Genomic DNA, 27,395 nt, shown 5'->3' with positions numbered 1-27,395 from the left:
GGTAAATGTGTATACTTCAATTTTTAATATTACAACAACACAGTTCCATGCATATACACTTTTTTATACACACACGCACAGATACACACGCACACGATTTATATATATGGCACTGCAACTTATACGCAACATATTTGAAAATAATATTTTTGAAGAGAAATGTATTTACATATATATATATATATACATTTCTACTTCTGATTATGCAAAAACGCGTAACAATATTATTATACGATTATACGTTATACATTGTATAATGTTATTGTATATAGGTATATTTACACCTAATCAATCAAACGTATAGTCACGATTCTATGAGAAATCGGTAATGTGAACCTGTATGTAAGTTTCACTAAACAAAATCACCTCGCGAATTAAATACGGAAGCGAATAAAAAAAAATCGATTCGCATCTTGCGTTCAATTCCATCGAAAATGAAATGACATTGAGAAGGAAACATTTCCTTCCGATAATTAATTTCTCTAGTAGAATAATAAAAGGTTTTTTTCTTTTTTTTTTTTTTTTTGCTTTCTTTCCTTCAATAGAAAATAATTACACAAGGAGGAGAAAATTAATTGTGTCTATGATATTGTGTAATATTCTCGATGAAAAGAAAGAGAAAAAAAAAAAAGAACAATACTTGTTTAGAAATCAAGACGACAAAACTGATCGGTTTAAGTACCTTATCGATACACGTAACGCTATTATATTTCATTCAAAATTTTTACGCATAGTTTCCGTAATTCTTGCCTGACGTTACGAAATTATAACATAATTCGTCATCACGCGATGCTTGCGGATTTCTTGTAAAAAAAAAAAAAAATTCAATTCGTCGCCGTTGATAACACAGCGGCACTTTCAAATGTCTGACAATTTTCTTCTCGACGATATAATCAATCAATGTTAAACTTCGCGCAACAAGATGCGTGGTTAAAAATATACAGTAACAATAAAAAGTATGCTGAAAATTCTAGAGATTCTAAAATCACTGCTGCGCTACAGACTGTTCCCAAAAATTTAATATTCAACCGTGCATGGGAAATTCGAATTAACTAAAAACATTTGGGATAATCAGCTTCCCTCTAAATAGGTTCGATTAAGCGATTCATGAATTGATACTTTTGCTCAAAGTTTCTCGCGGAAACTTTCATAATCTAAAAAATCGAGCCGTCGAAATCGCGTCGCCTTTGAAATTGGGGTTCGAGTCAAAAAGCTCTACTCGTCCTCCATACGAGCCTTTGAGCAGGAAAGACAGCAAGTCCTTCGATAGATTTCGTAATTACAGAGTCGAGCCTGAGCCACGAGAGGGCAATTAAAGTTGGTATCTTGGCAGTTCGGATTATCGTCGAGTCCTGAAACAGGGAAGCGAAAAACCACTTGTTGCAAATTTTATTCACGTCCTTCGGCGGCTGGAAAATTGAAAATTGGCGCTGAGAGGAAATTCTATTTATATTCAATCGGTTTAGGTCGGGTTAGGTTATTGTTTTTGTATTTAAAAAAAAAAAAAAAAAAAAACCAAGCTCATTTCTTTGGATTTTGATCGGAATTGAAAGAAAAATATATTCTCACAATAAAACAGCACGAACTTCAAAATATAAAAATGTCGGATTGAAATTATAAAAATCTTCTAAAAAGCGAGCGCGTTTTTCCTGATTTCCAGCTCGTTAATTTCATGCTTGTAATAAAAAATTTATCCCCCATCGCTCACTGTTTGATATTTCCGGATCATTCTGGATCTGGACAACGCGATTAACGTTTTCTGCCCCGTAATTGTCGTCCGAATTTCTGCACGGATGCTCGTTGCAGATCAATCTTGAAACCGGACGATCTGCTTCCGGACATTCTCTTCCTGGTTGCGCCGGCCGGCCGTCGCTTTCCAAACATTTTACCACACGCTGTTGCATTCCTCTACCACAAGTCCGGGTACACTGTGAAATAAATGTTCGCGATAGCGATGAGAAATTTTTCATCGAGGTAAGAATCGCGGGTAGGAAAGAGAAGAAAAACAGATGTTTGTCAGATAATTTAAAAATTTTGAACATTTTATTCCACGACTTGATGGAACAATTAAATTTTGCCCATTCAAAGTACGTCAGCATTAGAATTAAATTTTTATGAAACCTATCAAAATACATCACGTAAAAAAAGAAAAAAAATCTCCAAAATTGATTTCTCGCGATGATTATCAACGTTGTATTCTTCATTTCCTTTACGCAAAGTTCTAGAAGTCAGAAATCGAAAAAAAATTCATTCGAAAAACGCTTGCGGAAAAAAATGTGAAAACATTCATAAGTCGTCTCGCTAAATTGAGACAAAGACCCACAAAAAAAACAACGTTATAATAACAATGATTACAATTGATCGGAGAATGCCTGAGAATTTTCTCATGCTTGTGTGCGGGCACAAAACAAAAAAAAAAAAAAATTATTAGGTCCCCGTGGCAAAATTTGTGGAAGCTCTGCAGATCGTCGAAATGTTGAATAATAAAGTTTTCCTATGTGTACGAGTTTTATACTCACTTCCGACCAGTCGGATGCAAACCAAGCGGGTGGGCATGGGGGGCCCCTGCAGTGTCTTTTAGCGTCCGGTTTTTCAACGGGACAATTCATGTCGAGAGCAACGTGAAGAATGCCCCGAATTTTAGCAACGCAAATCACTTCTCTGGTCTGTTCACCGATTTCGCACGCTGCCGAACACTGGCAAGGAAATAAAGTAGTGATAATTTCTGTAAATTTCATTCGTATAGAGATGATGATAAACCCTTGTAGAAAGATAGAATTTCAAAATTTGAATTCTCTAGACTTAAAAAAGTACACTCTTTTATTTTAACACGTTAACCAAGTAAAATCGAAGAATTCAAATAGCATCATAAGTAGGTTTCTGCGTGCAGATCCCGATACCGACATTTTACCGACATTTCCAATAATCGATAAAGTCAACCATAGTGGGCATAACCCCCTAACCGAAAAAAGGGTTTGTGTCTAAGCTGTGGAGCCGCTAAAATGTCGGTAAAATGTCAGTATCGGAATCTGTACGCAGAACACTCTTTATTATACTACTAATTCACCGCAAATAAACTCTCCGAGAATTCAATGTTTGATTAAATTTGATTTCCCAGTGTAAATAAGAGGATTTTGCAAGAAGGTTGAAGTAAAATACGTCCCATTTCGGGCAGAAAATTGCCAAAATTACCCGTGTCCATGGACCGGAAAACCAGTGACCGCTGCAGCTATCGTCCGTTGTGCATTCTTGGGTTGTTTTCGGTTTTGTCGACTCGTCGCAAGTTTCCGGCGACGATGATCCGCACACGACTCGACGCCATTGAACTCCGGTACCGCAGTCGGCCGAACACTGTTTTACGGATCGCGATATGGGTAAAAAAACACGAAAATCCTCATAGAATTACATTGTAATGTTTACATGTAAAAGAAAATAAAACTACTCATTATGCGAGTTGTCATAAATACTTTTTACCCTCGTAGAATTGCGAAGGAAGAACTTTTCTTCTCAGTTATTAAACTAATGGTAAAAATCTTCTGAATCATAAGGAAAAAAATATCTCCAATGAACAACCAACACTTTTCCGTAAACCAAAAGCGATTATGGAAATTAAAGAAAAAATTCTTTAATCAAATAATGAGAACAAAAATGGATTTTTTGATGTCTTTCGGGGGAAAAAAAAAAAATTGGCCAAAAACGAAAGAACAAGAAACCGTTCAAAACAAACAAATCTGCGAACCTGGCGAGACCATTCAGTGAAGAGCCACCTACTGCCCGAAGTAAACGTGGAAATCGAATTCGAGTGCAGCGTCGCATCAACAGGTGGTGCAAGTTTCGGGCTGCAATTTCCCAAATTGCAGGACTCTTCGTACGGCGGTTTTTCATCGAGGGAACAGGGTCGCCCGGTCGTTGTTATGCAGGAAACAATCCTCGTTCTTCTCCCAGGACCGCAAGTCGCGGAGCACTGCATCATATTTCACAATTTGCTATTTAATTTATCAAAAATACGATGTGACAATTAAGAGTAAAAGGTGAATTAAATTAAATTTTCTCGACAACAAACTTGGGTATTCCTTGGAAAACAATACTCGATTTTTTCGAAGTTTGGCGGTTCGTTTTGCAAGCAATAAAATTCCCTTTAAATGTATGAAATGAATCAACGAGAACTGCGGAAAATGTTCTTACATATCCCGATCGATTAGTTATTGTATTTTTCAATTATATTCGTTGTTAAAAAAAAATACGAAGCTCGTAACAGTTTCGGAGCCAAAATCGAGTTGCAGAGTTAGTATTTTTTACCTCGGACCAAGGCTCGGCGTTCCATTGGGAGGGACGAGCATTGTTCTCGAATACGTTTACGTCTTGGGATTTATCGATGAGTGGATCGTCGCACGGTCGTATAACGCAGCCCTCTCTCAATGGCAGGAGACTCGGCTCGATGCAAGCACCGTCGGCAACTCTCATCGTCAACGCCGAAGTCACTTCCTGGACGCATTCCATTTCGCGAGTGCGATATCCGGTGCCACAACTTACTGAACAATCGCTCCACACCCCCGCCCGCCATCTTAAACATTAATTTATTCGATTCCAGATGCTAAAAGGATGTTGAAATATGGAGATAACGATTCCCCGGTATTTTGTGAAATAACAAAAAATCAAATATCAACGTTTAACGATCTGAATATCGCTGAAAATACCTCGAAGTTGAAAAAAAAAAAAAACTGGACTAAATTCTTATCTAGAACGAAGAAAAATTTGAAAAACTCTATTGACAGTAGATATCCAATGCCGGTTCTAAATACACATTCCTATACCGACATTTTACCGACACTTAGCCAAGACACAAACCCTTTTTAGAATTTTTAACGATGGGAGATGTCCCCACTCTGTTCGACTTTATCGTTCATTGAACGATTTAGTTGTCCGATGTTATCGATCGACCGATAATTTCGTTGCTCTACCTTACTAACAATTTACTCTACTCCACCGTCATTTCACCCCCTTTCCACTTTATCGACGGCCGAGGTCTAGCGTAGACTCAAACCTTTTTCTCAGAAAGTTAACGATGTCACTGTGATCGACTTTTTTTCGCGCCCACGGCAATCTACTTCCAGAATGTTTTGTGAGAATTGTTTCGTCGACCTTGAGTGATTTCTGATAAGATATCGAATATAAGATAGAGCGACGAATTCATTGGACCACCGATAAAGTCGGACAACTAAATGGTCCGATCATCGATAAAGTCAATCAGAGCGGTGATATCCCCCAGTTTTTAATATTCTAAAAAAGGGTTTGTGTCTCGGCTAGATGCCCGTAAAATATCGGTAAAGGAATCTGTATCCAGAACCAGCATTTTATACCTACTATCAACTATTTCGATTACATAGATACCACAGAGTGCAGATTGCAAGTTTGTGGTTTCAAAATTTGGAAGATTTTTGTTTTCATATTAAATAAACGATTTGCGAAACTGAAACAAAATTTAATTCTGATCATTACGGTTTTTCTGTTACTAACTTCGCAGGACAGAGTCGAGTGTTGCATCTGACCGTTTGTCCGACCGGTTTTTCCAAATGATGACACCTCTTGTCGGGAACTTGCTGCTGCGACTGTTCCCGAATGCAGACAAACTTAGTCGTCTGAATGCCTTGAAAAGAAATAAAATCTATGCAATCATCGAACATCCATCTCGGAAACACAAAAAAATCGGCACGTTGTAGTAAAATCGGTAGGCAATTATACGACCTTTCGCGATCTTCAACCGAATCTATCATACCGATTAAACGAATTACGAGCCTATTTTTGTCGCCCTGCACTCACCTCCGCCACAAGACCTGCTGCATTCGGCGAGGCCGTGATTTTTCCACACAAATCTACGCCTTCGTAACCGTCTTTGTGGCGCAACGACTGACAAAGGCTGAGCCTCGTCGTCTGCTATACGATTTTTCACAGGCAAAGTATCTCTTCTAGATATAAAGTTTAAAAAAAAAAAAAAAAGAAAAACAAAGGAAAAAAACCGTTAAAATAATTATTTTCCCAAAATTATTTTCTGATTATAGGGTGTTTCGTTTGCAAGTAAAATTTTTTTTTGTCAATTAGCTCCCATAACTGACAAACTTGTGAGTACAGCAAGAAAAAAAATCCTTGCAGAAGGATATCGCTAAAATTAAATTTTTAAATCCCACTTTCGTTACTATCAAAATTTTTTCCGTTCAACAACATTAGAGGAAGACGCTGTCTTTTTTCAATTTTTTTCAAGAGATATTCCTCTGCCAGGTTACTTTTGTTGCTAATTACGACAAGTTTTTTAAACGGTTGCCGGAAGAAAAACGTTGCTTTCAAATAAATTCAGCTTATTTACTGCAGCGATAATAGTAATAATATTAATAATTCCATAATCACCTTCTCGCGGTGTATCTACCAGGTGGAAATATGTTCGAAGTCTTGCTCGTCGCTGCAGAATGTGATATGAAAAAAAAAATGTCACAATAGGTTATTATACATAAAAAGAGGAAATAATCTACGGTATTATACTCAAATAAAAAATTAATTTTTTCCCTCGACGGATAAATAAAATCGCCGCGTTTCCGATACCTGCCGCAAATTTTGTAGTCCAACGTGAAGCTGTCGGCTGTTGGCCGGAGGTCAAATACCGGTAGACAATACCCGGATTTGGCTCTTTATAGAAAACCTGAGGAAAGAGATAATTTTTATGGTTTATATAATACTTTTTTTCTACGTTAATACGACTCCTGAAAAGCTTTAAGAATTTTGGCAAATTTTTTCGATCACTCGTCTTTACCCTATCATTTTTTAAACCTATCTCAAAAACAAATTAATTTTTTCTGAAACAAGAGAAGAAAAATATTTGGTTTCCGAAATGAAACATTTTCAAAATTATTACAATACATACCGCATCAACGATTTAATTACTGACTTTTTAAATTGTTTCTTTTTAAATTGTTTCTCCAATTCTAAAACACTCTCGCGATTTTTTTAAAAACTTTTACCAGAACACTTACTGTGAAAAATAATAACTCAAAAATTAACCCTGTCACAGAATTTTTGAATGTGTTATTTTCAGCGCGATTTTGCACGGTGTCCTAATGTCGCAAGAATCAGCTATGTATATTATTTATTATTTTACTCATTTTACACATGCAGCAGGATCTGCTCAGTCCATCACGTGTTATTTTCAGCTCCGGTTGACGTAATGTTATTCGTGGAATTACACATTTAGAAACATTGCTCAAATTAACTCGCTTAACATTCAAGGCAATAAAATAGAATATCAATTAAATAAGAGGCTAGAATTTCCGTCAGAAATAAAATACAAGAGTAAATGCGTATATTATATGCATATACCTAGAGGTATATAAGTAAACTAAAAATCTTCTTCGCTAACGTAACGTTTCTTGTTTTTGTTTTTTTCCCCCTCATTTGCCATTTTATATCCCAGCTTTGGATTTTTCCAGAATCGTATGAATTATTCACAAAGTAAAAGAAAAGAAATACCACTGTATAAAGATGTTTAAATTTTGTTTACAGGGTATTCAAATATGAGAAAAAATCATCTGCCAAAACCATAAAACAACGCAAACCATATTTAACAATTATCATGACTAAAACCTCTGAGATACAAAAGCAAAAATAACGAACGATCGATAAACAATATCGCATGCACGATTATTAGAAAGCTTGAGTCAATAATTGATTTTGGTCCATTGATGTGTATAGTTTGGGAAAAAAAAAAAAAAAAAAACTTTACTCGATGAATAAAGTAAATAGAAAAATTCGACGACGACGATAATTGGAGAAATAGAAACACAAAAGGAAAAGAAATCATTGAACTAATTGTAAGTAAATTGTAAGACCTAACCTGTAAGACGAACAATAATAATCGATGCTCCCCATTAATTGTTAACGATCACGATATATGTAAGAAAAATAGTTATATCAAATAACTAAAGTCAGCGTCGAGTCACTCGTGTTAACGGTACATAATAAGGAAAGAAGGCTTTTCCAAGTGTGTATATACGAATGGGTGAAATCCTTGAGTAAACATTATACCTACTCGGAGGAGATATAAAAAAATACGAGAAGAGGAAGAGCATGTGGCTCTCTTATCGAGCTCCGTAGTAGGCACACAAAGTCTGTTCACGTTGTTGTTGCGTAACGCAGGTAATTTCGTGTCGTTTCAGGTTCGAGAGAGAGAAAAATAAAATAAGAAACGAATTAAAAAAAAAAAAAAAAATGAATAAACACGAGAATACAGACGTGGAGAATAACGAAAAAACACGTCACGTTGAATTTTCAAAAACCTTGCGCGAGCACTCTTTCGACCAAATCTTCGGGGCGTTCAATTTCCCAATTCGAAAACTTCCGAACGCGCCTTATTCCGAATTATTGGATGGGAAAACTTGAAGTGAAAAAATCAAACTTTTACGAAACAACAAAGTTTTGAACAGTCGAAAACCCGACTACTCAAAGTTCAGAAATGCAAGATTCCAAAAATTCAAGTTACGATTGAGCAAAGTTTCGATAGGGTAAAATTTCGAAAGTTAAAATATACTCGCAGAGCGTAGTTTACTCAACGAGTGGGTGTAAAAATTAAGAAACACCGAAAACCAGAATTCCAAACGTAAAAATATAGAAAATCCAAAACAAAGAAAGATCAAAGTGGTGAAATTTTATCAAGTCAGAAATTGACATGTTCCGCAGAACTGAAAATCTTGGATCATTCGGAATTTTGGATATTTCAGATTTAAAAATATTCTCGGTTTCACACTTTCGAAACTTTGACTTATCCAATTTTTGCCCTTTCGAAATTTTGATCATTCGGAATTTTGCCCTTTCGGAACTTTGAGCGTCGAGTTTTGGACCATTTCGATACCTTGACGTTTGATCAAAGTTTACTTTCTTTACACAAAGTTTCGCCACCAAAAAATTGCGGAATTAGGCATTTTTGAAACTTTTCAAATTCGGAATATCAATCGCACTCCAATCTTCACCAACGCGCAAAATAAAACAGCCAACTTATCATTTATACCGTTGTTGTTATAATTATTATTGTTCTTGTTATCGTTATTGCACACTGACCAGTATATCGATCGGCTCTTGAAGAGGTCCTTCGGCGGCTAGGCTTTCCGGATTATGCGAATCATGCCGAGTGTAAACGAACGTGGTTCCCAAGTCTACGAATGAACCGGAATTCGCAAAGGCGTTGTAATTGCCGTTGAGAATGAAATTGCGATCTTTTCGTGTAACGGCTGAAATAACGTTAATAATTGATACTGTGAAAAATTCTCCAAGATAACTCAACACGTAACAACCTAGTATAAATTTTACAAATTTGTCTTGAAACAAAAAAAAAAAATAAATAAAAATCAGTTCTAAAATTTGTCCAACGGTAATTTTTTTTTTTTTTCTTTCCTTTCAAATTAAATCTGAGAAGAACACAAAATAATATATGTATATATATATATATATATATATATATAATATTGCCGAATCATTCGCTCGTCCAAAAGAATCTTGATTAATTTAAACTCGCTACACGTGTATGCGAATTTTAAAGAACTCGTGTTGCAATCGACATACCAAACCGTCTAGATGAATCGCGCGTGATATACGTGAATGTTTTTGCAAATATATTTCATCAAGAGCTCGTTCATCTTCGTTTATATTGTACGCAACGATTCAAACTATAAAAATAAATTCACCCGAACTTCTTCTCAATTCTCCGTAGTTAACTCACGCGAAGCTTTTATTACTATTATAGCTTATTCGATCGTCACAAAATGATTTACCGTTCAAGTGATAGCGATTCTTTTGCCATGTCAAATCATCGCAACAATGAAAGACGTTGGAAAATGAATTGAAAAACGGTGAAAAAAATCGAAGAAAAATTTTTCACACTATGGAAACAATCACTAGTTTGTTTTTTTTTTCTTTTTTTTTCTTTTTTTTTCTTTCAACCTATGATCCAACGAATTTTTACCGTCAATTAATTTAGTCGGAACTTTCAAGAACGAGACGAATCGTTTCATTATTACAGGACGAATCGCTATTCGACGGTTGATTCTTACCCAAAATATTACTTGTGTTACCCAGCTGCGTGACATTCAATGCTTTTGCACCACGCGGCACAGAAGTGACCAAATTATATCCAGGCTTCAACGTAGGCTCTGTGAATATTCCATCGATCAGACGACCGCTTGCAAAATGAATAATAAAAAGTACCTGAAAGATAAATAACTTTACTTCAAATTCAGCTGATAACTGAATAAGACTGATAAAAACGATACAAAAATCTTTCATCTTTTCTTTTTCCGCTCCACATTTACTCGGACAAATCGCGAAGTAAAATAAACGTAAATTTCTCATTTTTAGATAAAGATAATTACCTATTATATGAATTTGTTACGGTTTAAGAAAATCAATCCTCAAAGATTTTCGTACAAAGAGAAGGATTTCTTCATCTACGGTGGAAATTAAATCGTAATCCGCAAAAGATTCTGCGATATAATGAAAAACAAAAAAAAAAAAGAAAAGAAGCTCAACGAAACAATAATTCAAGCGATAATTCTACGAATCCGAATCATGCGTTAACAATAAGTATGCAAGTTTGTTATAACAGAGGCAGAGAAATGAGATGTTATTCTTAAATAATTACAATTTATTTTAAGAACGTTATAAATAAAAAAAAAAAAAAAAAAGCTTAAACCTTTTTCGAAACCATTTCGAAAATGAGATAATTATCTCGACTTGAGCCGATTGCGATTTCGAATGTTCATTTTGTTAATTTCTATTATACGTAATCGTGGCAAGAAATTTGCTGGCAGTGATATAGCAGTAGACTAAAACAAGTATGAAAATTAAATGCCTGAGCCTCCAATTACCGCAGCTGATGGTTGTATACTACACAGAGAAAGATTTAGTGTACGCGGCTTGTGACGCAATATTTAAATAGCGAGTCGTCTTTCCGACGTTTCGTGCGGCGTGCAACAGCTATCTCTAATGTAAGGTGGCTGCTAGAGGTATATCCTAAATAGAAATAACTATCAAGTGGCGTGTCTCTGGCCACCGGATCAAAGCAACGAAACGGTTCAACGTCAACAGCTCCAACAAACTCGGTAAGAATTGATACCGTAAATCCTAATTTTAATTTAAAAACATGAAAAAAGGTAAGAACAGTTTCATCGATTTGAATTAAAACTAACCTTTGAGTTAAAAAAAAGCAACAATTTTTTTTTTTTTTTTTTTTACACGTATAATTATAAAAGTGTTTCACTCTCACTTTATCAAATCGTTTATTCGTAGAAGATTTTATTTCACTTCGTTGAGATTGTCAGAAATTTTTGAATAACCTTTTTCCCCGTGATAATCGTGTTTATAAATCGTGACGAAATATTTCAGGAATCTCGTGTGCATTATAAAAAGTATTGAATATGCACTTTGTAACTCGACGGATAAATTATACGCCAGTTTAACGAGTTCGGTTTTACACTCAAAGAGACCTCCGCGTTGCACACACAAAACTTCACGGTCTTCTAATCCAGATTAACGACGTTGCAGATACCTTTGCTTGTCCCACATTACATTCCGTATAGTTTCGAGTCATTCAACGTCAAATTCCGGCTTGATGAACTAACAATTTTCCACTTCTTATTTAACGTAAATAAGTTTAATAAATTGAACAAAATAAAATAAAAATTCGAATTCAAACCATCTGAGCTTCTCGAATTAGCTTTTATCATTCGCAAGCTGATTGGATATAAAGAAATTCAAAACACAAGACTAAATTTTGCAAAGTTCGAAGAAATAAAATCAGCAATTTCGAAAATTGTTGCAGACTACAGAAAATCATCGGTGGTTGAATTTTTTTCTCATTTTCATTCAAGATGAATATTACACTGAAATTCTATACCAAAATTTGCTACAATCGTTTTGTTTGATCGTTTAATAAAAATTTCGAATTCTTTTTCGTGATATTCTAAGCTTGGTAATAAAATCGAAAGCAAAATCAAAGCTGTATGTATAGTTACCTAGAAACTGTGAGAAAAGAAGAAACCAACCGTCAAATAAGAGATCTCATCAATTTAAAAATAATAAAATTATATTTTCACGTTCGATTGATAAAAAATTATTCAAATCGGATCGAACTGCTTAAGGTTCGTAATCAAAATCTGTATGATCCTCGTGATTCCTCGTTAAATATTAACAATACGAATAATTGCGTAGGAGAGACTTATTCGGGATAATCTTACTGGCTTTTATTCAGAGCTCTCAAACATGACGCGCGCATCTCAATTTATACAAGGATAGTAATCGTCGAGGTAAGCTTGCGGCAGACTAACTAAAAAAAAAAAAAAAAAACACTTACCGACAATTTTGATTAACGGAGACAAGTTTAATATTTTTTCTTTTTATTTTTTTTTTTTTTTTTTATTAATTTCTTTCACTTTCTCTTCTACAAGCAACAAGCCATTCTATCAATTCCGATTTATTTCAGCTATGCAGCAGCAGCGTAATCTGTGTGTGTGTGCAGAAAAAATGAATCGAAACTAGTTTTGTTTTTTTTTAATTAAAAATTCTAAAGCGATTGAATCGTTTCCGGAGTTTGTTGACTTATAATGAAATGAAGAAAAAAAGCTTGTGTCATACAATTCCAGGGATAATTTTACAATCGCTCTGGAAAAATTTCTTATCTGTTTTGCAGTTTTTTCTCCGTTCGATGTTTAAATCGTTGTTTTTTAAATTTCGTTCCTACGTCAAAAAGTGAATAACTGTTCGTAATTTTGTCACAACGTGATCGCGAATTTGATACGAGTAACGTGAAAAGCAAAGTGGACAAAAAATATTGACACACAACAAAATCCTTAAACTTGAATTTTACAATTGCAAGATTCGTATAAACATTATATTTTTAACGATAAAATAAAACAAATTACGAATCGCCCGATTAAATTTTAAATTACTCAGTTTAATCGCATCGGTAAATAAAAATTGAATTATTTTTAACATGCAAAAATCAAATTCAACCAGACTGACCTCAGTCACGAATTATGACGAGTCTTGTTAGTGATGATCGTTTGAAAAAAAAAAAAAAACAATTTCCTCTTCTCGCGTTATTGGTTAAAAAAAAAAAAAAAAATTCCAACGAACAGAGAGAAAATACCAGGCGTAAAATCAGAAGTGAGCAAACCAGCCTCTGTAGGATCCTTGAAGATTATTGAGAAATCGTAGAAGCGATCTCCAGACGCCCTAGCCTCTGCATTTTACTAGATAGGTGAGTCTAATTATAATACAACGAGCCACTGGAGAGATTGGTGGCAAGATGATGATGATGATGATGATGATGATGATGATGATGATGATGATGATGATGATGATGATGATGATGATGATGATGATGATGATGATGATGATGATGATGATGATGATGATGATGATGATGATGATGATGATGATGATGATGATGATGATGATGATGACGACGACGACGACGACGACGATGATGAATTCAGGCGCGTAAAACAGCAACATATATACATTCGAGATGCTGCAGAGACTGGAGAACATCCGCGAAATGGCGAAACAAGTCTTGTGGTGTAAATTCAAGATACGTAACGTGCGTTATTTTTCCCTCACGTCTGTCTATTGCGTCATCGAGTGGTCCATTCAGTTTCGGTAACGCGGTCAGTTACGTTATGTTTTACACCGTTGTGTATCGTATTGTGAAAAAGTTGTATATTCTCTTCAATCAACTACTACGAGTATCCGATTTTATTATCCAAGCACAGGTTAACCATTACAGTCACACGTTTTCACCTGAATTTTCTTACTCGGAGGTTTTTTTTACAATCGCGCTGATTACACGAATCTGAATTCGGAATTTTGATAATTTCTAAATACAAGATGGTGGATCTAATATGTCGGATGTAGAAATGAAAAAAACTATATCTTGAGGTATTGTTTGGACCGATATTCCCAACCAAACGTGAATCTGGATGAGAGTATATTGAACGCTTCGCGATGAGACAGAGAATTTGAAAAATGTCAATCGTAAGCGAGTCGATACGGTAATTCGTTTTTAATTATAATAATAATGCCAAAAAGTTCTCAACAAATTGTTTGACCAAAAATTTGTTCAACACATCTCATATGCAATTTTGAATTTCCGGCGATTTTGAATAATTCCGTTTTCCAAAATTTTCAATCGCTCTATTTGTAAAACTATTCGTTCCATGCCTTTAAAACTTTTGCAGTGTCACGTATACGAAACCATTTACGAAAGCCTATCCAAAAATTCCCAAAAACAGGCTTTTTTAAATCGTCGCAGATTCCAATAAAAAAAAAAAAACGCGTATTCGGAAAAATCAATGAATTCATTCTGTGTGTAAAAAAAAAACAAAAAAAACGTCACTAGAGGTTTGTTGAACAAATTTTTGTTCAAACGATTTATTAACAACTTTTTGGCATTATTATTATTATTCAGAACAAATTATCTTATCGACTCGGTTGCGATTGTTTTTTGTTTTTTTTTTCTTTTTCAGACTTTTACATGTTTATTTTTTCAACTTAAACCTTACAAACATACCAAACCGCTTTCAAATGAACATTTGAAATTATCCGAGTGATATTATACAACGACCATTCACACCCGTCTAAACAATTGTCACTCCAAAACATCGTTTTTTATTTATTTATTATTTTACCAACTCAATCGCGGTGCAAAATTTTATCCACATCTTCGAATAATAATATCCACACTTAATCTGAGTTTACGTGACTGCAGGTATAAATATACCGGACGAGTGCGTTATTTTATTTTTCATTTTTCATTTTTTTTTTTTTTTTTTTTTTCAAAAACTTTTCACGGACTTTGCGATATTCTGAATTATTAAACTTGTCGTAATTGAGATCAGTTTTGAAATTCGATAAATCTTTTTTTCTCCCTTCATTCTTCAACGACGTGAAAAATTTCATCGACCAAAATCCGTCAAAATATCTTCGTTGTTTCAATTTCCGCTGCCCTGAAGTTTTGACGCTTCTTTTTCTTTTCTTTATTCACCTTCTTTATTCCTCTGAACATTAAACTCACAGTCATTTGAACCCGAATCACGTGCAAAGTAAAAGACTCGGATTGATGAAAGATTTCTGACAACAAATCTTTATCACCGCCACACAGTTTGCATGATTATAAAAATCTCATTCACGCGATCGATTATGAAATCAGAAACGGCAACGAGAAATCACGACTGTTTTTCCGTCATCGGCTCAAGTACGACTACACGCGCATATATGCGGAACATTTCATGTCAACTCGATCAAAAAAATTCTGCATTAAATTCTGAATCTTTTGCCACAGCAACGCAAAATCTTTTTTGTAATTTTTCAGAACGTTGAAACATGGTGTTTTGTTTGTTCAAAATGTTTAAAGTGCTTGAAAAGAATAGAAGAAAAAATCGCCCCATTGTGGGACGGGTGTCAGAATAATCGGGACGAAATATAAGATTTTTGAGAAATTTTTGAGACTTTTAAGAAATGCCAACATCTTATATATCTAATCTTATAATATATATATATATATATATATATATATATATATATATTATATACGTACAGATAAACGGTTAGGTACATAAAAATGGCTTATCTGAAAGCGAGGACCCTCCTCTCAAGAAGATCGCTGGTGAAAAAAAAGGGGAAAAAAAATGTTGGTAAAATAGAGCAGTCCCTTTTTTTATTACAATCCTTTTTTCTGAGGGTAGGTCGTAAACACATAATTACACAGGTGGCAAACCGTTCTAAAGTTAGATAAGAACTCTACTATACAACAACGCAGCATCGATGCGTGTTTCGTCTTAAAATTGTCATCCTTTCATCTTTACTCGTTTAATCACAAAATTTTGTAACTACACAAGTATGACAACAAAATTGATGCTGGTCATTTTTCCTATAATCTCAATATAAATTTGAAACACCAAACATTTTTCAATCTCTTAAATAACGTACGAAATCTCACGTGTGTCTGTGTGTAAATATATATATATATATATATATAAATATTGAAGAAAGATTATTATTTCAAATTGGAATATATTCATAGAATAGCGGTAAATTTGAATTTTTACAATTTTTCAATTTTCTTGTACCAAAATTATCCACGCGTGACACTTTTTTTTTTTTTTTTTATTTTTTTTTTTTGACCATGATTAACAACATATATTCATTCATAAAGTAAGACGGAAAATGATAATTTCGTTGTCCGTAAGAAGAGAATAGAAAAAAAAAAAAACGAAATTATAATGAAACATGTCCAAATCAAGTAAAATCGAGTGTAGTTGAAAACGAAAAAAAAAGAATAAAGAAATAAAAAAAAAATAAGGAAACAGGGTGGAAAAAAATCGGACCTTGACCGAATTTCGATGATCAATCTGTTAGACGTAAATCGTGAATGTGTATACACAACAATCAATCAAACTGTATAATTATACTACCGTATAATGTATACATTATATATATATATGTGTGTATATATATGTATACATATACCTATTAGTCCCACGTGTTATTAGATTACGTACATTGGAATGATGATAAATTGGCTCGATTCCAATGATTAGCAGCGCTTAAAATCAAACTCCACGCTTATACATATATTAGAAACTGTGAGCGCCAAATTTTGAATAAAAGATTAGTACATTAAAACCATGAGGAATTAGTACGCATAATAAACTAGCAAGATAATTAGCTAAGGTGCGTTAAAAGCAAGTAGCTATCGGGTAAGCAACATTCACCGCAAACAAGCAGGTTTTCCTTATCCCGGTGAAAATTCTTCTCTAGAAAATTATATATCATAGGTACATATACCGTCGAAGAAATGTTAAAATACTTTTGTTTTTTTTTTTTTAAATTTAGAATCGAATCATTCGATATTATCCATAATATCACCATTTTCGTCTGATACCATTCGAGTAGAATATTTTTTCCTTTGAATCCAAAATTTTCTCTCAAAATTCGTTTTTACTAAAAAAAAAAAAAAAAAAAAAAAATAAAAAAAAAAGAATGATTTTCAAAGCAAAATCCAATTCCACCGGTTTGAATTAATTACAAATACCGTGAACAATGCGTAAGCCTGTAGGAGAACAAAAAAATTGATAAATAAATAAAAAAAAAATTGGAAAAAAGAAACGAGTCAAATCTTACCGAGATGATCACAGAATTGAAAACCGACGACCGCTGCATCCTGAATTCTTTTCCCGTCGGAAGATGACAAAAAAAATAATTAAAAAAAAAAAACAAATAATAAAAAAACTTCAACCTGCCGTAATTCAGTCTCCAAATTATTTCACTCGATCACCGTATTGCAATCTTGACGCGCATGTTTGTTTCACAAAACTTTCTCACTGTTTCTTCTTCAACTTCACTACGGATATATTTATATGTCCCTCTGGAAAGACAAAATAATTGAAATAAAAAAAAAAAAAATTAAAAAAAAAAAAAAAAAAATTAAAAAAAAAAAAAAAAAAACACAAGCGCGCGCGCGCACACACACACACACGACGTATTAAAAATATAAAACATGAATATAAATGTAAATTGTAAATCGAATTGAAACACGTTAACGCGGACGTTTGAATTTCACCATTTATTACATAGACGCGTGTTTAATTAATAAAACGTATGAAATTTCGGGGATATCGTGAGGAATGTTTTGTTTCTTCTTCTTCTTCTTCTTCTTCTTCTTCTAATTATTATTATTATTATTATTGTTGTTTATGTAGTTATTGTTGTTATTATTATCATTATTATTATTCCCTCCGTCGATATGACGATTAAGACGAGAAGAGAAATAATCAAGTGATTGCCGTTAGGCAAAATAAAAAAAAAAGACGCAGCGGCACACGCCGTGGTTCTTGGGACAATGAGCTCGGACGGTTTGGCTGTCAACCCACTCGGGTACCTACGTACATGTATGTATATAAGATAATACCGAAGAGTATGACAGGCCAGGCCGTCTTCCTATACCGCCTAGAGCTTCTAATCAGACGGCAAATGTAAACAGTCAGCAAGGTTCCACCTTCGTGCAGAAATCTATAGGATTTGTCGAATGACGTGAAACACAATCTGAGCAATATCGATGCGACGTCGAGAGGGAGAAAAACGATAAAAAAAGAAACGTAGAAAAAAAAAAAATTAATTTCTCATCGCTAGATTCAATTGCCTCAAAGTGTTTTGGATTTTTTTTTTTTTTTTTTTTTTTCTACATATCAGGGTGAGCCAAAAAAACTAAACTATCGAATCTATGGCCTTGAAGGGACCGTATTTACCGAGAAGAAAATCTCTCCCGTTTGGAAAAAATTTTAGATCAATTTTAAAAGGTGTCGCTGGCCGTTTGAAATTTCCGATTTAAATGACACGTTAAAAAATTTTTTATCTTCGTTAAAGATGCTACAACTTTCGAACCGTTTGAGCTAAAAAAAAAAAAATATCAAGGCATATTCATGCGGGGCATAAAATTCTCTAAGAAAAACGCTGCCGAGTTGATTTTCTAGACCCAAAAATTCGCACACTTACGGGCCGTGAAAGTCGAAGAAAAACAGAAATATGCAGTTTTCCGGGCTCTACGATTGAAAATATCCCTAATAAATTAACAAACTTAAACTAAAATGAAACGAGGTGTGCGAAAGATGTTGTTTATAAATTAGATTCGTCAAAGGAGTAGAGTTTCAACTCGTTCATTTATTTGTTTATTGCACTTTTAAACATTCCTTTGAATTCCTTTGAATTGTTGATAACACTTTGTTACAATTAGGATATTGCTGGTGACGTAATTGCACTACTTGCAAAATAAATTGTTCTTGTTCTTCATTTTTCGTTAAAGTTCGATTAAAATTTTGTATCAACGCTATACAGCATGTTTCCGCTTTTCTTCGATTTTCACGGCCCGTAAGTGTGCGAATTTGGAGTCTAAAAAATCAACTCCAAAGTGTTTTTTATAGAATTTAATGTCCCGCAAGAATATGCTTGGAAATTTTCTTTAATTCAAACGATTCAATAGTTACAGCATTTTTAATGAAACAAATTTTTTTTTTTGCGTATTACTTAAATGGTCAAATTACGTTATACCGTAATATTATTTATCGCAGAAGCATATCGCTGAGATGAAAAACCTCGATATAAAAATCGCTAGGAATGCGAACTGTTTTTTTTTTTCTTTTTATTCTTAATCTCCCTCCCCGAATAAAAGCGTGTCGTCGCAAACTAACAATAATACAGGCCTTGACTTCACATCGACATATTTTCGTTATCACGTATACTGCATATATCATCGGTGATTCATTTGCCTACAATAAGATCACTGAATTTTTCATTCCCTCTGTATCTCTCTCGATCTCTCGATTTCAATAAATCAGAGATAAAGAAAGAAAAAAAATCAAAATAAAAAAAAAAATAAAAAAATCCACGAGATACAAATCTCACGTACGTTATATCGCATATAATAAACTGCATACGGAATCTGCTTTGATTTTTTTCCACAACTTATTAGTTTTATATGAATAATTATCAGTACAATAAAATATTTAACTTTTATCACAATTACACCGTGAAATATTAAATTATACGGAACAATTTCATCCGACGAATCGTAAACCGCAGCTTCCGGAACTTGTTACGTTACTCCGTGTCATAAGAATAACAAATCAAGTCGACAACGGGATAACTGGTAAAGAGTATGTTTAAGTTATTCCCCATTAGCGTCGGTTCGTTAGATTCGATCGTTCCCTGATCGTTTTATGCGCCTCGTAATAGAATAATATATATATATATATAATATATATATTACACCATGTATACATATACTGTACGTATGTGTAACTATTTAGACTGTGATCAGAGCTGATCCATTAGAGCGCTTCAAGAAGAAGGAGAGAAAAAAAAAAAGGAAGAGAGAAATAGAGAGAAGTCAGAGAATGAAGAAGAAGAAAATAACCGAAAAACTAGTCTGACAGCAACGATAATTCTGTTCAAGCATATTTAATTCAATCTACGCTGAGAGAAATTTTTACTTCCAGTTACCGCTCAGTCTTTAACTATTTTCATTTTTTACCAAAAACTTAACGCTCGCGCAACGATAAATTGACGTTAAAGCCTTGTTTAACTAAAAAACTAGAGTAAACCTCAAAAACTGATTTTGCGTTGCAATTGCCAAAAAAAGGATCGACGATAGCGCAAAATGGTTAAGCGTACCTCGTTTTTCGTTATTCCAACAATATTCAAACGGTTTTTTCAACGATACCTGTTTTACTCGATTTTTCTAGTTACTTTAACAAATGAAATTTTTCTCAGTACAATCATTAAAGTTACAGATAGATATACATGAGGCAAGGTGAGATAAATTTCTTGAAAATAATTAATCATCAATTTTGCGAAAAATTTCGTGTACACCGTGGTGAAAAAAAAAAAAAAAAAAAAAATAACAAATATCGCAAAAGAAAATAAGTAATGAAAGCAATTTTGGGCAATTTTATTTAGTTTTTTTTTCTTCCTATCCCATCTCTTCATCGTCGTTGAAATTCACATGTGTTTTACGGGTGAGTGGCATAAAATTTCCAGCCTTCGTCCCTGGTATGCACAGTTAATTACACGAAATTAGATTAGATTAGATTAGATAAAACGACATTCTTATTAGACGGCTGGTCTTAGATGCTCGTCGTCGTTTCGCCGTGTTTTTAAAAACATAAGAAAATAACTAATGTACCGACAAAGCGTAATGGTATGAATTCTAATTTTTCAAGATTCGTCATTCGCATATACACGCATACATATACATATATATATATATATGTATATATATATATACATATATATATATACACACACACACGCACTAAACACGTGTACCAAAAAATGTCTAATGCAGTCAAGTTTACTCGGCTGAAAAAAAATACGAACTTGGTCTAGGTATGTGTAAAAAGAGAAAAAAAAAACAAAAAAAAAAAAAAAGGAAGAAAAAATATTCTTTCATTTTATAAAATAAAATCAGAGTGAATATTTCGTAGGGTGATCGTGATACGAACGCGAAAAAAATTTATAACATCGGTGAAAGAATCGCGCGACGATCGATCTTTCACATTAAAAACAAAAATTTCAAATTTTAGACACAATCTCGTTTCCAAATTTTTATTCTCTTTCATACGACCCAGAACAATGACCCAATTTAACATATCATGCAATCTGTAGCAGTTGATGTTAAAACGAATCCAACGACCTACAACAAAGATTATTTATTGCCCTGCAATAATTCACGAAATATATGACTGGTGAAAAATGTCAGTTTAGTTTCGAATTTTTCGGCAGCTGTATGATAATACACGCATTAATTTTCCTATATCTGAGAGCCAAACTTTTTTCATTTATTCATTTATCACTGTTATACAATATTCTTTTTTATAATTTCGCAACTTTCAGTTTCGCTTTATGACAATTTGAGATATATCTTTCGTTTTCTTTTTTTTTTTTTTTTTTCTGGCAATTCGAAAGAGTTGTATTTTCTCACCGATGCGAAAATACGTTTTCACGACGATAGAATAATTCAATCGAACTTAAACAGCTCAACGAAAACTTTTCAATTATAATAAATTAATTTCAAATCCTCGAAATTATTGAGTGGAGAAACGAAACGGATTCTAGATCTGGATCGATGAATTTTGGCAATGCAAAGAAAAATCTAGGCTCAAAACTTTTTCTAGAAATCTCGCCCACATTTTTACGCCTATACGTGTCCAAAGTTGTAAATACATAAGCAGCTGTGTTTACATAGGCAAGTACGTACATTGAACGCACTGCGAAATATAAATATATACAGTTTGAGAAGAGGAATTCGTGTCTAAGGTGCCTAATTTATTTCAAATACTTACAATCTTGCTATTACGCTGCATAGAATTTTTTATTTTTACCCACAAAATCTAAAGAAAGAATTTTTTTCTCTTTTTCACTTCTAATATATAGATCAAGATAAGTTCAGTATTACCGGTATACAATCACGTGAACGAATATCAAAGTCAGTCGAAAAAACGTCACGAACGTGGTCGAATTTTGTTAAATACATTTGTTTTGTTACATTTTTATTTTTTTATTTATTCTATTTTTTATTTTTATTTTTACAAACCACTATTCTATGAGTTCCAGAAAAGATTCGAAAATACCGAAATCACTCAAATTCATTATAACTCGTCGTGGAATCTTTTTTTCAACTCGTTAAAAATATTTTCACCTCGCGAAAAATCATCGATGTCGTATAAAATTTTTTTTAAATCCCTGAAAATCGTTTCAGCAGAGATTCTAAAATAGATTGAAAAAATTTTTCATCCTTCAAAAAATTTACTTTGAACAAACTATTCGAGCAATTTCTCGGAAATGAAAATTAGTAAAAATCAATCCTTCCAGTATAACGCAAATTCCTATATTACATTTATAACTTTCTAATGTATAAAATATATATATATATATACAGGGTGTCCATTACAAAAAAAATATGCTCAAATATATCGAAAACTAAGCATTAAATTGAAAACTATTTCAGGCAAGCGTCCCAGTTTTTGGGCCCGGGGCCTCTCCTGGGCCCCAACTTTTGTTGTTCGAACGTTCCATTTTTCACTGCATTTTCTTATTTCTCGTTGAAAAGTGAGTAACTTTTACACTTGGTCATATTTTAGTTTTCGTCTTCGAAAAAAGATTGTTCAACATTGAAAAAATGTTCGGGCACTTGTTTGCAACAATTTTTCTCCGAAGCATTTAACAATTTAACGCTTACAGTTTCCGATATATTCGCGTATATTTTTTTTTTTTTCAAAATATGACACCCTGTACATTTATTCATATGTAATTTTTTAATAAATCCTCAACGAACAATAAATATCTATCAAACGCAATGTACGCGTGTGTCCCTCCCGCCGATTCCTTAGCCTCTATATTTAAAACATAATATATAGTTTCGCACCAGGGTGTCACCTCTGCAGTTATATGCGTTATTTTTAAATTTCTCCCCGGATTCATTATACACAACGTCATAATCCCAATGGAATTTCAAGACTTTTCATTTCCTCTCATTTCCCTGAAGAAAACAACGTTCCGATGCGATCAGGTTGAACGAAGGCAAGATTTTCGAATCGAGTAAGTAACTTCGATACGAAAAAGACAGGGAAAAAAAAAATTTATATAATATTCCCAGTGAATTGAGAATAATGAGAATTATATCTCGTGAGTTTTGAAAAACGTTCGTGATGAACGAAAAAAAGAGAAAAAAAAAAAAGAAATTTCAATTTACTCTCTCGATCCCAATAACAATTCGTTGAGGATAAGAAAACCAGCTGAGAAAAAAAAAAAAAAAAAAAAACAGAAAAAGAAACAGAAGAAGAAGGAACGAAGGAAAGACAAATTGTAAGAAAATTCGAATACCTCAATTACTGGAGATTAAGACTCGTTCTCTGATTATTATGAGTGTATGCTAATGCTAATGATTGCAGAAAGTTGAACCCGGCGAAGCTAAGTTGAGAGATAAATCGATAATTAAGGTAGATCAGGCATACTATTATAATACGGAGTTTGCAGAAATGAAAAAATTTGATATGGTAAAGTGTACGATAAGTGGTATTTCAGAGGCATTTTATATATATATATTTTATATATATATATATATATATATATATATATATTTTATATATATATATATATATATTTTATATATATATATATATATATATATAGGTACAGAAATATCTGGTCCGTGACATTTATTGCTCAGGCAGGAAAGTTCACGAATGAATGTACGTCCGCATCTCACGGTTTGATAAAATAATGGATGTATAAAAGGCACTCGAAATAGGTATACCTTTTAGTAAAGCCCGTATTATATACAAAGAATGTGTATGTTTTATCAACATCCGTGCGCTTTATACCAGCCGTAATGAAGCGGTTGTTTTAAACGTCTCGAAATCCCGAGAGAAAGTATAAAAAAGTTTAATAAAGAAACGTAGAGATGTGAAATGAAAATCAAGAAGTTGCTGGAAGAGAATGAAGTTCAGGAAAATCGTCGACTAGTTCGCCGGTTAAATTATAGTTTGTACAAACAAATTTTCTCGTTAATTCTATCGAAGAACCGGTATTCGATTTACGATATGCAAATATTTATACCACAGGCAATAATTTACTCAATTACACACGCACAAACTGTATATTACAATATTCTAACGTGAGTTTGAAAGTAAAAACAAACTTAACATACTTTTTGAAAATCTTTTATCTTTATCTAACACGCTGAATAATATACTTTTGTGCAATGTAAAATTCATCGCTTATACATGTGAAATAATCAAAAAGATCTTAACCGCAAAGTATGAGAACGAATTCGTCCAATCGTACTTTCTCTAAAATGATCGGTCGACTCGATTTTCTCTCGAAATAATCGATCTATCAATTTTTATCCATTGCACGATCAAATATTTCATTATTCTGACTGTCGGTATATCAAAAAACAACCTCAAACTAGCTACCTCAATTTTTGTACAATTTTCGCTCACCCCTCAAGTGGGTAAAAAACAGTCTAGAACGAATTGTTCCGAGATGGCCAACAAAGGGTTAATTATTCTTTCTTTTTTTTTTTCCTATTATTAAAACAGAAATGGCATGGGGTATAAGGACCGAGCGATAAGCGAAACTAAAAATTTCTCTCAGTGTAATGAAACGGTTCGTTCTTAAAGTTCAAAGAATAAATTAGCCAGCGCGAAATGAAAAATAAGTAAATTTAAAAATAAACCATTTTTGAAGCAAACAAATCAACATATCAAAGTCTCGCACAATTTTTAGACCACAACAGTTTAACTATTCACGTAATAATACAATCCTCTCAATATATATATATATATATGTATACATGTATTATGTATATACGTACTATACATTTCGCAATATCTCAGGAATAAGGAGCGATAAATAATCGTTGTTGTAGGTCGTTGAATTCGTTTCAACGATCATTCGTAACTTGAGAAACCCAAGAATGTGTGCCAAACCGTTTGAAAGAGTTCACCTACGCGTCATTCAGTCTTTTAAGAAAAATTAAACTCAACCAATTCACTGACTGCGTTTTTCCCAACAATCGTGAAAGTAATTATTTCTGTGCTACTCTTATAGAATTCGAAACACTCGTTCCAAATAAAATAACTTGTATTGTGAACGTATTTTTTGTTTTTTTTTTTTAAATTCTTTTTGGACAATTAGATAAATTACGTTAATCGTGACTTGTAGGAAATGAAAGAAAAAAGAAAAAAATTAAATTCTTTCATAATATTACGAAAACGAAACGCAGAAACAGAGAACGTATACCTAAATCTACGAGATAGTTTGGCTAAACGACAAATTTTCAATGATCGTAATTAAATCGCGTACGAGTTTAAATTTTGCCACGGAAAAATATCTTGGAATCAATTTTTATAACTGATCGAAAATATGAAACCCGATTTCTGATAAACTGGCGAGAAATAAAAATGGAAAAAAAAAAAAAAAAAATTGGAAAAATCCCCGGTTGAATTTAATGTCATCATATATTCCGGGATGATCGATGACTAATTTCAATCGTCGAACGATTGGCGCCACGTCAATAAATAAATAAACCAACAAACAGAAATGAATTGAAGAAGAACAATTAATCACAGCATGTTACGCGAATACTTATTTAATATATAATTTGACAGATCGTTGTCATGTGTCGTAATAAAAATTCCATATTCTACAATCTTTTGCTACACATGCGTTTTGTGTGTGTATATACATAATGTTATCATGACAATATATAACAAATAAATAGATAAATCGTCGTTTATTTTACGACCATTATATATACGATTCAGTTACAATTTATCGTCTCTAACCCCTAAACCCTTCTACAAGACGCCGCGACGTCGATTTGTAATTTAAAATCGTCTCGCAAGCTATTTATCATTAATTTCGATTGACAATCACGTCACGTGTTGTTATACATAATATAAATGTATCGGGTTATACATAAGATAAATAACCAAAATTGTTTCAATTATTACTGTATGGATCAAGCAAATGTAACGAACAATGTGATGAATTTGATTCTTTTTTTTTTTTTAACGAAATTTAAAAGCAAAGAGAACGTTTATTCATTCTTGACAAAAAAAAAAAAAAATAAGCAAATCAAAATAAAACACAAAAAAAAAAAAAACAACGATCGACATAATTTTGCATACACTATACGAGATTATCGTTTGTCAAAAATTTTCACCCAATTATCCGCATCTTCGTATCGATAAATCACATCAAAATACGTGATAATATATATATATATATATATCATTATATACATATGATTATAACAGTGATCATATGATAATTGCTTTTCAAGTCAATAGCCAATAACGTCGTTTAAAATTCAAAAATTAAATTAATTATCCGCAAATCCAGGCGCGTAACAACTTCCGGTAAATCATGGTAGGTATCTATAAAACTTTGCCGTCGATTAAATCCAGAACCACATGAATTACACCACAGATCTGTACATGATTCACTTTGTACTCCATATATTCCTCATCTCGTTAAGCGTTCAAATTTAACCAACATTAAGGTTATTAAAAATTTATACGTATCGCAAGAATCATTACGAACAAAAAAAAAATAAATAAATAAATTAAAAAGAACGTACAACCTGATTACGTTGTAATATAATATTAGGATAAAAACGATCGTTTAAAAAGATTTTTCGCAAGTGTATCGCACTGTTCGTGAAGTGGCACAAGGTTGAAAAAAAAAAAAACAAATTACTCTGCAATTATTGACGGCAATTAAGCTAAAAAAATAGCAAGTACCTAAAAGTCGTTGGTTTAAAAACCGTCTCAAAGCACGTGAGCTAATTTAAACCTCGAGGACACAAATTTTTTTTCACATCGTCAAAAATTTATGAAACCGTATCGTTCAAACAGGAAAAATATTCGAACCCTTATCGAGAGACTGGAAAAAAGGCAAAAGAAACAAGAAGCCAAAATTATATTCCTCCAAATTTTTCTTCACCGCGTAGGTGAGAAAAACTGAAAAACAAAAAAAAAAAAAAACAAAAAAACTTCGATACCAAAGTTACGTTACGCGTGGTTATTGTTAAATCCGTGTAAGGATGAAATTTTGCATACATGTATTACGTACATATTATATTATATGATACAGTCGGAATGTCGCGCGTTTATAATACACCGCATTTATACAGTGTGTGTGTGTTTTTTTTTTTGTTTTTTTTTTTTTTTTTTATTTTATTTTTTTTTTTTGCGTAGCTGTGCAATTGTAAATTATGTCCCGACAACCAACGGCAGCTG

General features: G+C 33.1%; 1 protein-coding gene across 4 annotated transcripts; it reads right to left on the bottom strand.

The window, feature by feature from the left end:
• Window positions 1-27: 27 nt before the first annotated feature.
• LOC124222875 (ADAMTS-like protein 4) lies at window positions 28-27,395 on the bottom strand. Of its 4 annotated transcripts, none has more exons than XM_069137577.1 (14): window positions 27,381-27,395; window positions 17,215-17,458; window positions 10,089-10,242; window positions 9,100-9,269; window positions 6,595-6,691; window positions 6,403-6,454; window positions 5,821-5,963; window positions 5,518-5,647; window positions 4,300-4,564; window positions 3,740-3,964; window positions 3,193-3,351; window positions 2,520-2,696; window positions 1,709-1,928; window positions 28-1,352 (listed from the first exon to the last, which is right to left on the bottom strand). In XM_069137577.1, the coding sequence occupies exons 2-14, from the start codon at window positions 17,251-17,253 to the stop codon at window positions 1,216-1,218; spliced, it is 1,968 nt and encodes a 655-aa protein (XP_068993678.1). In that variant the 5' UTR covers window positions 17,254-17,458; window positions 27,381-27,395; the 3' UTR covers window positions 28-1,215. The 4 variants fall into 4 exon arrangements, with proteins under 4 accessions (XP_068993678.1, XP_046490278.2, XP_046490277.2 ...); XM_046634322.2 differs by lacking the exon at window positions 27,381-27,395 and adding an exon at window positions 27,229-27,290 and having other exon boundaries at window positions 29-1,352; window positions 5,821-5,966; XM_046634321.2 differs by lacking the exon at window positions 27,381-27,395 and adding an exon at window positions 17,654-17,745 and having other exon boundaries at window positions 29-1,352; window positions 5,821-5,966.

Source organism: Neodiprion pinetum, chromosome 7 (assembly GCF_021155775.2).
Source record: "Neodiprion pinetum isolate iyNeoPine1 chromosome 7, iyNeoPine1.2, whole genome shotgun sequence".
NCBI classification, from domain to species: domain Eukaryota; kingdom Metazoa; phylum Arthropoda; class Insecta; order Hymenoptera; family Diprionidae; genus Neodiprion; species Neodiprion pinetum.
Note: the sequence above shows the minus strand (reverse complement) of the source record. Positions and strands in the feature narration are given on the sequence as shown.

Excerpts from the sequence above, each read along its gene's own strand:
- LOC124222875 (XM_046634322.2), bottom strand. The coding sequence starts at position 17,253 with ATGCAGCGGTCGTCGGTTTTCAATTCTGTGATCATCTCG. Across the intron at positions 9,270-10,088 it reads TAACACAAGTAATATTTTGG|CCGTTACACGAAAAGATCGC; the intron begins GTAAGAATCAAC and ends ACGTTATTTCAG. Across the intron at positions 2,697-3,192 it reads TTTCCGGTCCATGGACACGG|TGTTCGGCAGCGTGCGAAAT; the intron begins GTAATTTTGGCA and ends TTTCCTTGCCAG.